Consider the following 12,460-nt stretch of genomic DNA (forward strand, 5'->3'; position numbering starts at 1 on the left):
TGCAAATACCCTTGTATTTCGCACAACAAATACAAATATTTAAAGTATTTATAAAAACTTATAAATTAACAGTTGTTTGAACTAAAGTGACGCCAAAACAATAATTTTTGCAAATAACAAAAATCAATCACATGTGGCAAAGATGAGCCTTGCATTATCAATTCGATTATTTTTCATATAATATGATAACAATTATAGAAAACATCAAGTAATGCAACAAAACATGTTGCCAATCTGAGTGATTTTTTTCATAATTGTTTTTATAAAATTTATCCCAAAGATTCATCAGATCATATTTTGAGCATCTTTACATTTACTTCGTTACAGAACAAGGTGAAAGTTATCAAGGGAACATTCAAACTCACGAGTCGAAAATAAACTGACAACGTCATGGCTGAAAAAGAAAACGACAAACAGACAAAAAACAGTACACAAAACACAACATAGAAAACTAGACTGAGCAACATCAACCCCACCAAAAACTCGGGGTGATATCCGGTGCTCCGGAAGGGTAAGCAGATCCTGCTCCACATCTGACACCCGTCGTGTTACTCGTTTAAATTACGTTGACTCTTCTCTGCCTTGTGTATGTTTGAATTTCTGTTTCAATAGGGAAAATGAATTCTTTTAATTAAAAAACGGTTAGTTATAATTTATTTGTGTCGCAATTGTATATACGTTATAGATTTCAGTGTTCTAAAACATTCATTTAAATTGCTGTTCTGAGAATTTTTTCCATAAGAGCCATACTTTTCATATCAGTACTGAATAAGTTAGTTTAATATATTTCTAATGCTATTTAACAAAAAAAATATAATATTAACGTAAGGCGTAGTACATGTTTACTGTATAATGCAAAATAAGTTTGCAAGATTTGCTTAATGTAACCCAAAAATTGATTTAAAGTGAAGCCAATCGATATCCAGTGCCTACATAGTGAAATTGAATAATCATGCACTTAAACTAATGATGCAATATCAAATGAGGAAGCATTACAATATCTCTCAAACTTTTTATTGAAATGTGAAGAAAATTGTTAAATCCACTTGAGGGTGCAGTATCTGACATCTTAATATATTTAGATATCGTAAATAAAGGCAATTAACATGAGTGTTTGTTTACCATTTTTTATCTTTCAATTTAACATATTTATTTTTCTATATGTATGCAGGTCAATTAAGCATCTTCACTGAATTAAAATGCACCAAGTCAAGAACATATACATGCAGATTTGTCAATTATTTTTGCTGCGTATAAAATGAAAAATATACACTCTTTAAGAGTAGAAATCACTATGCTGACCTATTTTTCATATATTATTAATTTGCTTATTATCATGATTACAGTTTGAATTAATAAAAAAAAGAATATGGGGTATCCATCCGTGACACAAAATCAGTACTAGCACAGCAAAAAACACAAAAAAGCAGAGGAACAGCCCCTAGCACCGGTTTGAGCGGAATTCTTTGACAAATGATTCGAATTGTAACACCACCAAATCGTGCCGAGTCAAAAACAACATACTGGAAAGAAGTACATATCTAAAACAAAATAGTTCCTACGTATACGCATAGGTGTAAACATCAATCTGTATAAAATATATTTTATTAATTAAGGTTTCAAATGAAAGATAAAGGACTGATGATCCTTGTAGAACAAATATTGACTGATAATTTTGAATAATACAAAAATGTATGAAATTCAACGAACTCTAAAATTGAGGGCATATATTACCTGTTTTTCAAATATGAGGTACCTGGTTTATTGTATCCAGAGTTGCGGTAACCAGTACGGTCTGGTGTGTAAATTACTGGATATTGATCCCCCCTCCCCAACAAATGATGGGAAGTGCAAAATTTAACGTGGATAAGAAAGGGGGTCAAGAATAAGTGGTGTAAGTCTACAAAAGAGTATAAACCCCAAGCACGAGGAAACTTGCTACGGACTCATCACAGCACGAGAGACAAACTACCTTAATATAAAATACTATTTCCGAAGAAAACTCTATAGACTCATCCACAAATTTTCTTGGATGTCTTATAAAAATACTTTAATCAATTCCTCAAATTGTTTTAAATTTTTGTCCTCTCGTTACACTGTTGTCAAAAGAGATATAAAACAAAATATCCCATGACTATACCAGTTGAGAGGTCAATTCAAATAAAAGTTGAAGAGCATTTAAAATAAAAACGAAAGTTCAAAATAGTGTGCCTGATCTGACTTAGGAAATCTATGGTTACAATCCTTTCAGGCTTAATCCACCATTTTCTACATAATGAAATGCCTGTACCAGTTCATGAATATGATAGTTGTTTTTTTCTATTCGTTTGATGTGTTTGAGCTTTTGATTTGCTATTTGAAAAGGCACTTTCTGTTTTGAATTTTCATTAGAATTCGGTATTTTTGTTATTTTACTTTCTAATATTTTAAAATTCAATACAAAACATTTCAAGGACATTTGACAACAACGATTAAATGTCAATATCAATATGAAGAATCAATATTAGATGTGTGTGTAAATATGAAACAAAAAATGCAGGTGAAGGTTAAAAAGTGTAAGATTAGCAATAATTAAATTTCTTCTATCGACATTGTGAAAATCTGTTGCACTTCTTTTCATTAATTACTTTATGTCTCCTTTGGGAAGGCAATGATTTTGACAAGATGATTATCATTTCTTTTTTACTTGGAATTTCTCTCTTTTTCGTTTATTTGTTTTCATTTTACAAAAAATATTCAGTTTTACTTGCCAATGTGTTACTGTGAGTCATTCCCAATAAAGATTAGTAATACTACATTTTCAAATAATGTAAAACGTACCAAACTTATTAGGTCTTTCGGTGGAAAGACCTATTGTATTTGTTCTGATTATTAGGTCTTTCCACTTTTCGGTGGAAAGACCTATTGTATTTGTTCTGATTATTATTTTTTTTTTCTTCTTCCGCCACTTTTATTTCTTGCGTATAAATTTTGTTACGCAAGATGTCGCTTAGATGTTTGATATATGATATCGAACAGTTTATGCGCCTTTGAAATTCACCCTGCATAACTGAAGACTTTTCTTTGTAGGAGTTATCTCCCTGAACACTGTTTTCCTTGTGACTGCATCTCCTCTGTAACCATAAAAGAAAGCGACAAATTTATTTTATAAAATTGCTCGTTATATCCTTCGCATGATTTGTCCTATTTTGACCGAAGCGATACGAACACTCCATATGAGAGTTATTTCCCCTTATGCGTTTGTTATTAGTGATATGCATTTCTATCTTGTAAACCATAAGTGATAGAGACCTAGGATCTTTTGATTTGAGGTCCTTGATCCAAAAATAAGAAAATTAGGTCAAGGTCAGAGGTCAAGGTCATATTTTAAATTTTGGTTTTGGCTTATGTTCAATTCTCTTCAAGAACCGTATAAGATATCGACAACATATTTTTACTAAATTGTAAGTTGCGACATGTCGTAACACATAAATTTTGGTTGAAAGGGTACGCTAACATTGAATTGGAGTTTTCTCCCCTCTTATATTAAAAATTAGACATATTGTGATATAACTCATCAACCATATATAATTAAGACCTATAGTCTTTTGATTTGAAGCCCTTGGTTTATGACCTTGAAATTGAGCTCAAGGTCATAGGTAAAATTGACGTTCTAGATTTTGACCTTTGCTTTTACCTCATATGTATACATGATAAAGCCATGGGACTTTTTGCATTACGTTGCAAGCCACTTAACCATGGAACAGCCAACCGGAAGTGACCTGGTGTAAACTGGAAGTAGCTATTTTTTGTACTTATTTAATGTTAAAGTATATTGAACCATATATTTTTGGAATCAGTATCAAGTAAACTATCAAATACAACCGGAAGTGACATATTTCAAACAGGAAGTAACAATTTATCTCCCTTATTTAGAAAATAATGTATAGAAACCATATATTTTTGGAATCAGTGTACAATAAGCTATCATTTGACGCTGAATATGATATATCAAACTGAATTTTAATAGTTCTATATCAAAATTGAACTTTATGGGTGGAAAGACCTTCAATTGTTCTCTGAACAATTGGTTTTTATTTTTTTTATTTTTTTTTTCCGCCAAATTTTGTTCTTGCGATAAATATTTGTTTCGCAATATGTCGCTTAGATATTTCTTACATTGTATCTTACAGTGTATGCGCTTTTAAATTTCACCCTGCTTAGCCGAACAATTTTCTTTGTAAGAGTTATCTCCCTATTCACTGTTTATCAAGTGTGTGCATCTCCTTTGTAACAAATAAAGTTATCGACAAAATTCTTTTTCTAAATTGTTCGTTACATGCTAAGGAATTTTTGGTTATTTGGATCGAAGGTTTTGATGAAATTTTATAGGAGTTATCTACCTTTACCGAATAAATTTGTCGGTATGTATTTTTAACTCATAAACCGTTAACTGTATAACCCTAGAATGTTTTTATTTGAGACCCCTAGGTCCTAACTTAGAAAATGAAGTCAAGGTCAAATGTCAAGGTCAAGTTCTCAATTTTGATATTTCCTTGTTTTTGCATTTTCTCCAACACTTTTAAATATATCTATAAAAGAACAAAAGTGCAAAATGTTTGCTTAATTGTAATGAAGATATGTTAAATTTGGTCTGAAACAATCTAATGGCATCAAATAGGAGTTAGTGCCCCTGAAATGTCCAATTATAAGGTTAATTGATTATTACTTCAACATGGTTCATTATAAAGCCATATGACCTTTTACAAAAGGTTGGGTGACATATGACCTTGAAAAATGACAGCGGGAAGTGACCTTGAATAAACCAGAAGTAGCCATTTTTGCACTTTTTTCATGGAAAAGTACTAGAAATCCATATATTTTTTGAATGGGCATATATTAACCTATCATTTGAGACCGGAAGTGACATTTTATAAACCGGAAGTAGCATACAGTCGAACCTCGTTGTGTCGAACTCGGTTGTGTCGAAAACTCGGATGAGTCGAAGTAATTTCTCGGTCCCGGCATAATTCCCGTTTGATCAATGCATTTTAACCTCTGATGAGTCGAACTCGGATGATTTGAATTCTCGGTTAAGTCGAGGTAATTCTTAAGCCCCGTCGATGTAAAATTGATGTAAATTGACCCCGATGTCTCGAAGTGCAAAAGTAAAAAAAAAATCGAAAGAAATAAAAACTTTAAAAATAAAATTCATAACGGATGTTTTTCTTGTTTAACCTAATCATTTCCATAAGTGATTAAAGCTGTGTAAACATACTTGTTTGTATAACAGTTAAAATGACATGTTTATGGTGACTGCTAATCAACACCTTTGTTGATCGTCCAAGCGGAACTTGAACGTGCTGAACATATTTCACTTGGTATAAAAACGAAACGAATTTAAATGACACAAGCTGAGATTAAATTAACCGTTAGAATAAGAACAATAATTAAAAGGATTAAAATAGTTTATTAATTATTATGAGTCGGTCTTTTTAATCTATGAACACTGTTCACATTCTTTAAAGATTAATTATGCAAATATTTTTACTTTGCTATAAAAGGGGTTGCATGGCCACAATAGTTCATTCTTACAGTACGCGATGTTAGCTGAACAATCTAGTGAAGGCACCGGGTCATCCGGGGGGATAGCTAGATCGGCTAAGAGAAAACTCAATGTCAAATCAATAGAAGATAAATACCAAGCCATACTAGAAGTCGAAAGGGCATCAAAACCCAAGTCAGAAATTGCACGCAGTTTTGGTGTTCCTGCAAATACACTATCCACTTGGATAAAAAATGCTAATAAAATTATAGAAGCTTACCAACAAAGTAGTAAGAAAACGTATGAGAACTGCAACTTAAGAAAATGTTGAACACGCCCTACTCAAATGGTTTACTAGTGTAAGAGATCAAAACTTACCTATCTCAGGTCCAATGCTAACAACAAAAGCAGAGGAATTTGCAAAAAGATTAGACCACCCAGAAATTAAATGCAGCAATGGTTGGCTTGATCGTTTTAAAGATCGCCACAACATCACATTTAAAAAAATTTGTGGAGAGGCAACATCTGTTGATGTTAACAGTGAAGCTATGAACGATTGGGTAACAGAACTGAAAGGCATAATGACTGACTTTACACCAGATAACATTTTTAATGCTGACGAGACTGGGCTATTTTATAAATTGTTGCCAGAAAAAACTTTAGAGTTCAAAGGTGTAGATTGCAGTGGTGGTAAACGAAGTAAAGAGAGATTAACTGTTATGGTGTGTACAAACATGTCTGGTTCCGAGAAAGTCGAAATACTAGTCATTGGTAAATCAGTTAACCCAAGGTGCTTTAAGAATGTCAAAACGCTACCAACACAGTATGAGGCAAATAAAAAAGCATGGATGACATCAGAAATCTTTACCAACTGGTTAATAAAGCTTGACAAGAAATTTTTACGGCAGCAACGTAAAGTAGCAATGATAGTTGACAACTGCCCTGCTCATCCTCACGTTAAAGGCTTGAAAAATATTAAGCTGGTTTTCTTGCCACCTAATACAACCAGTAAGACACAACCCTGTGACCAAGGTATCATTCAGAATTTAAAAGTTCACTACCGCAAAAGGGTCCTAATGAAACAGATTGCATGTGCCGAGAGTAAAACAGAGTTCAGTCTAACTGTCCTAGATGCACTCCGATTTCTTCAACGAGCTTGGTTCTCAGTCACAGCCACCACAATAAGCAACTGCTTTAGACATGCAGGTTTCAGTGTTGACATTGAGTCCAGAGTAAGTGACCAACAAGATGAAGAAGATGACGACGACGATGATATTCCACTAGCCCGTCTTGCAGGAATTAATTTCACAGAATACGCCAACATCGACAATGATATTCCAACCACTGAGCCACTAACAGACGACGATATTATCAACGAGATAACTTCGAGTATGAAAGAAACAGAAGAAGACAGTGACGAAGAAGATACGATCACGATAGAAAAACCCGTTCCGAGCTTGTCTGCCATGGTTGAGATGACTGATACATATCAGTCATACTTTGAAGCTCAGGACGATACAGAAGAATTGCTTCCACTACTCGCCAAGATCAACAACTATTTCACCAGAAAACAGCTCAAAAGAAAGTTGAACGCAAAGCAGACGACCCTAATCAGTGATCTTTCAGGACTTGTTTCGTTTCGCGAGTGATCCAAAATTTATAGTGACTGACCTTTGTAAATATTTGTGTATTGATTTTATTTGTGAATGTTGTGTGTTGAATCTGTATTTGTGTGTTTAATTAGTATGATGGAATTTATGAATAGCTAGTGCTTACCTTTCAAAGTTAGTAGTGCTTGTCTTTTGTCTTTTATGAAAATAAATGTAAGCTTTCTTACCTGATAATTTATTTGCTCAGTAAAGAATAAACTACGTTAACTGTGTTTACATTTTTATTCATAGAAAGAAAAAATAAGGAACATGAATACACAATCATATATTATCATATCGAAAAAAGCACAATGATCAATAAACACGTATCTAGTTTACAGAAATCACATATTGGTATTTCATACATTTCAAATATATGACGTCACATTCGACCTCGGATGAGTCGAATACTTTCGACTGGTCCCTTCGACTTCGACACAACGAGGTTCGACTGTATTATCTCCCTTATTACAGGCATAAGTATATACAAACTATATATTTTTGGAATCAGTGTGAATGAAGCTATCATATGAGACCGGAAGTGACATTTACTTAACCAGAAGTAGCCAATTATCTCCCTTTTTACAGGCAAAAGTATATATAAAGCATATATTTTTGGAATCAGTGTAAATAAAGCTGTCATATGAGACCAGAAGTGACATTTTCTAAACAGGATGTTGGCAATTATCTCCCTTATTTCAGGCAAAAGTATCTAGAAACCATATATTTATTGAATCAGTATGAAGAAATCTATGATTAGACGCCAATAGTAACTTTGAGTAAACCAGAAGTAGCTTCTTATCAATTATTTAGAAAATTGATGTGGAAAGACCTTCAATTGTTCTTTGAACAATTGGTTTTTAATTATTTTTTTTTTTTCTTCCGCCACTTTTATTTCTTGCGTATAAATTTTGTTACGCAAGATGTCGCTTAGATGTTTGATATATGATATCGAACAGTTTATGCGCCTTTGAAATTCATTCTGCGTAACTGAATACTTTTCTTTGTAGGAGTTATCTCCTCGACCACTGTTTTCCTTGTGACTGCATCTCCTCTGTAACCATAAAAGAAAGCGACAAATTTATTTTATAAAATTGCTCGTTATATCCTTCGCATGATTTGTCCAATTTTGACCGAAGCGATATGAACACTCCATATGAGAGTTATTTCCCCTTATGCGTTTGTTATTAGTGATATGCATTTCTATCTTGTAAACCATAAGTGATAGAGACCTAGGATCTTTTGATTTGAGGTCCTTGGTCCAAAAATAAGAAAATAAGGTCAAGGTCAAGGTCATATTTTAAATTTTGATTATCGCTTATTTTCCCTTTTTTTTCAAAAACCGTATAAGATATCGACAAGATTTTTTACTAAATTGTAAGTTGCGACATGTCGTAACACATAAATTTTGGTTGAAATGGTACGATAACATTAAATTGGAGTTTTCTCCCCTCTTATGTTAAAAATTAGGCGTAAAGTGATATAACTCATTAACCATGTATAATTAAGACCTATGGTCTTTTTATTTGAAGCCCTCGGTTTATGACCTTGAAATTGAGCTAAAGGTCATAGGTAAATTTGACGTTCTAGATTTTGACCTTTGCTTTTACCTCGTATGTATACGTGATAAAGCCATAGGACTTTTTGCATTACGTTGCAAGCCACTTGACCATGGAAAAGCCAACCGGAAGTGACCTTGTGTTAACCGGAAGTAGCTATTTTTTGTACTTATTCAATGTAAAAGTATATTAAACCATATATTTTTGGAATCAATATCAAGTAAACTATCAAATAAAACCGGAAGTGACATCTTTCAGACCGGAAGTAACAATTTATCTTCCTTATTTTGAAAAAATGTATAGAAACCATGTATTTTTGGAATCAGTGTACAATAAACTATCATTAGACGCTGAATATGATTTTAATAGTTCTATTTCAAAATAGATCTTTATAAGTGGAAAGACCTTCAATTGTTCTCTGAACAGTTGGTTTTTATTTATATATCGATTTTTTATTCTTCTATTGTTAATTTTTCTGTTTGTGAACGGTGATGTTTCTTTGGCACCGTCCTACAGGGATTTTATATCACAACTCATTCGTCATGCCCGTGTCTGTAGTGACATTTTGGATTTCAATAAGCGTAATCTATGTATTAATGATAAATTATTAAGTAAGGTATTTCCTTACCACAAATTACTTAAAACATTTTCTAAATTATTTCATAAATGCAAAGATTTTGGCCGTACATGTAACCTTGAAGGAATGCCGCTTTCAAACGTATTTAACCCCGCCACATTTGTTATGTGCATTCCAAGTCAGGAGCCTTTACTTTAGTGGTTGTCGTTTATTGTTGTTTCTAATTATTCTTTTTCGTAATTGCTTTCTCATAAATAAAGCTGTTAGTTTTCTCAATCGATTTGTTTCTTATTTTTCATGTCGGGGTCTTTGATTACCGACTATACGGTATGGGTATTTCTTATTGTCGAGGCCTTACGGTTGCTTATAATTGCTGACATCCTTTTCACTTGTACTTTGGTGGATATTTGTCTCATTGATAATCAAACCACATCTCCTTATATTTATACATGCAAAAAATATGGTCACAACACTCACTAGCCGGGAGTTACAGTGTAACCAAAGTTAATTCGTCCGTCCTATCGAAATATAACTGTTATAACAAATTTCTTCGTGTGAATCTTATAATGATGTATTTACCATTTGGTTATAGTGATAAAAATTATTTTATCTTAGTTTAAAAGCTAAATATCATTAATTTTTGACTGAGACATAAAAAAGTAACATAGGAATCCAATTTACGTACACGAAGAGTAATTCTTTAATTCATAAGTGTTCGATTGTTTTTTAATAGACAAACAACTTAGATAGATATAGTATCCCTTTTTTTGGAGATAGAAAATTCTACTTCAAACAATGTAGTCTTTGTGGGTTTGTTTATTCTACATTGGCTAGAGGTATAGGGAGAGGGTTGAGATCTTACAAAACATATTTAACCCCGCCGCATTTTTGCGCCTGTCCCAAGTCGGGATCCTATGGCCTTTGTCAGTCTTGTATGTTTGTTTTTTTTATTTTTGTTCATTTATATGTTTTGGAGTATAGTATGACGTCCATTTTCATTGAACTAGTACACATTTTTGTTTAGGAGCTAGCTGAAGCCCGCCTCCGGGTGCGGGATTTTTCTCGCTGTGTTGAAGACCCATTGGTTGCCTTCGGCTGTTTTCTGCTCTTTGGTCGGGTTGTTGTCTCTTTAACACATTCCCCATTTCCATTCCCAATTTAATTTGAAATGTATCCCTATATGTCCATTGGAGATATTTCGATAGACCATGGATATTTAACTTCGAAATATTCCAATTCTGTACTGCTGGATTTGCTAAGAGTTGCTCATAGATTGAGTTCAAACTATGCAAATCTTTTATTCATAGCACTACTAAGATAATTTTTATAAGAATTATTTAACAGGAAAAATTCATGAGAAATAGTGGAGATACAACAGTATAGCCATTATCATCCAACAGGAATGTGGAGATAGAATAGTGTAGTTCTGACAAAAACTCTTAGAGTGTAGTAATCTTGTATTATAGTTGTAAAGGGATATAGACCATTACAATTGAATCTCAAATATATAGCTATTTCCATTTTTATCAAACGGGGATACATAACACTATAAGATTCACACGACGTATTGTCTTGACCTTTTATGTTATCGTTATATACATTATGCAGATTAAATGCCTATGAGTGTTTACTAGTGAGTTGCTGATCGAATTCATCCTCAATTTGGATGACTCATGGAAAACGTAAAGCAGCAAATCAGTCAATATCTCTAATGCGCCTCAAAGTAAGGTACTCAAACTATAAATAATACTAAAAACCTGTATGCAATGAAATGAACATGATGCTATTTTTAGTAATTGACTGAACTTAAATGTTTGTGCATTTTTAAAGAGCAGAAGACTGAACAATAAAGATGTCAAAACTGTGGAGTTATTAAATGTTTGTACCGAACTGAATTTTCAGAGAATTTAACTGTGTGAAAAATAATGTTTCATCTACCACAGCGGCATTTTCGGGGTTGCCCAATTTGTGAAAAATCTAATATAACTTTTTATTCCGAATATTTAACCACATGTGTGAAAATGTCTCAGCTTCGAAACAAGCCATTATACATACTTAAGTTCATGATATGGAAGCAAAGGCTACCATTGTCAAAATTACATTCATTCTTAGGACAAAAACATGTTATGGGAGGATTTTGCACCCACAAACATAACTAACCGCGCCACTTTATGTAGGTGCCTGTCCCACGTCCGGGATCTGTAATTCAGTAGTTGCTGGTTGTTACTGTTTATCGTATTTGTTTATCGATGTTTATTTTGTACATAAATCAGGCCATTAGTTTTCTCGGTTGAACTGTTGTACGTTAGTAGTTAGATCATGGCCTTTTATAGCTTGGTATGCGGTATGGGTTTTTACCTTTTCTTTTAAAATAAGAAGATGTGGTATGATTGCTGATGAAAAAGCCCTGCACTAGAGACCAAACGACGAAGAAGGTAAGTAACTATTAGTCACCGTGAGGCCTTCAACAACGAACAAAATCCTTACCGAAACTCATGCCTTAAATAATTATCATTAAAATATAACTTCTGTTTGATGCTAAATATTTATGAATTTCCTATTTTACTATACATAGTTTTAAAACATGCATTACGCATGTCAAGCACTTGTGTTAATTCATACATATAGACTGTAAACACATTTAATTTTAGAGAATATTCATTCTGATTACCAATCATATAAGAGAGAAATTACATCATGAAGCCTTTTGGATTTGCGGTAAGAAATTTGATTGTGTTGTATTCTATAAACGTTTTTGTCATTCCTGGATAATTTTCTGAGAAAGTCAAATCTGTTATCGAATGTTACGGACAAATTAATATACAGTTATGACTTAAAATATTACATATTTTGAAGAGGTTCATTTCATATTGAACATTTGCTGAACATCTAAAACAACGGAAACTCGTTTTATCGTTATATGAGAGTAACAGTCTGAAACAAACAATCTACTTCTGTTATATGATAATCGAATTATTGTCTTCGTCAGTTTACAGTTTTTTGCGTTTGTAAACCTGATGAATAGCATATATGGATTAAACATTTAATATGCATTGTATGTGAATAAGATAGCAGTGTCAAATAACTTATTATATTCGATATGACAACACGTTTGACCTATTCTAAACTCCCTTAGGCAAGTTGATTTAAA

The 12,460-nt window shown here is 32.9% G+C and overlaps 1 protein-coding gene across 1 annotated transcript; it reads left to right on the forward strand.

The window, feature by feature from the left end:
* Positions 1-5,916: 5,916 nt before the first annotated feature.
* Positions 5,917-12,010, forward strand: LOC127711951 (tigger transposable element-derived protein 4-like). The gene is made up of 2 exons (XM_052218106.1): positions 5,917-6,913; positions 11,961-12,010. Exons 1-2 carry the CDS (start codon positions 5,917-5,919, stop codon positions 12,008-12,010), a joined length of 1,047 nt encoding a protein of 348 aa, XP_052074066.1.
* Positions 12,011-12,460: the final 450 nt, after the last annotated feature.

Source organism: Mytilus californianus, unplaced genomic scaffold (assembly GCF_021869535.1).
Source record: "Mytilus californianus isolate M0D057914Y unplaced genomic scaffold, xbMytCali1.0.p SCAF_8, whole genome shotgun sequence".
Classification (NCBI taxonomy): Eukaryota; Metazoa; Mollusca; class Bivalvia; order Mytilida; family Mytilidae; genus Mytilus; species Mytilus californianus.

Excerpts from the sequence above, each read along its gene's own strand:
- LOC127711951 (XM_052218106.1), top strand. The coding sequence starts at position 5,917 with ATGCTAACAACAAAAGCAGAGGAATTTGCAAAAAGATTAGACCACCCA. Across the intron at positions 6,914-11,960 it reads TATCAACGAGATAACTTCGA|AGAATATTCATTCTGATTAC; the intron begins GTATGAAAGAAA and ends ATTTAATTTTAG.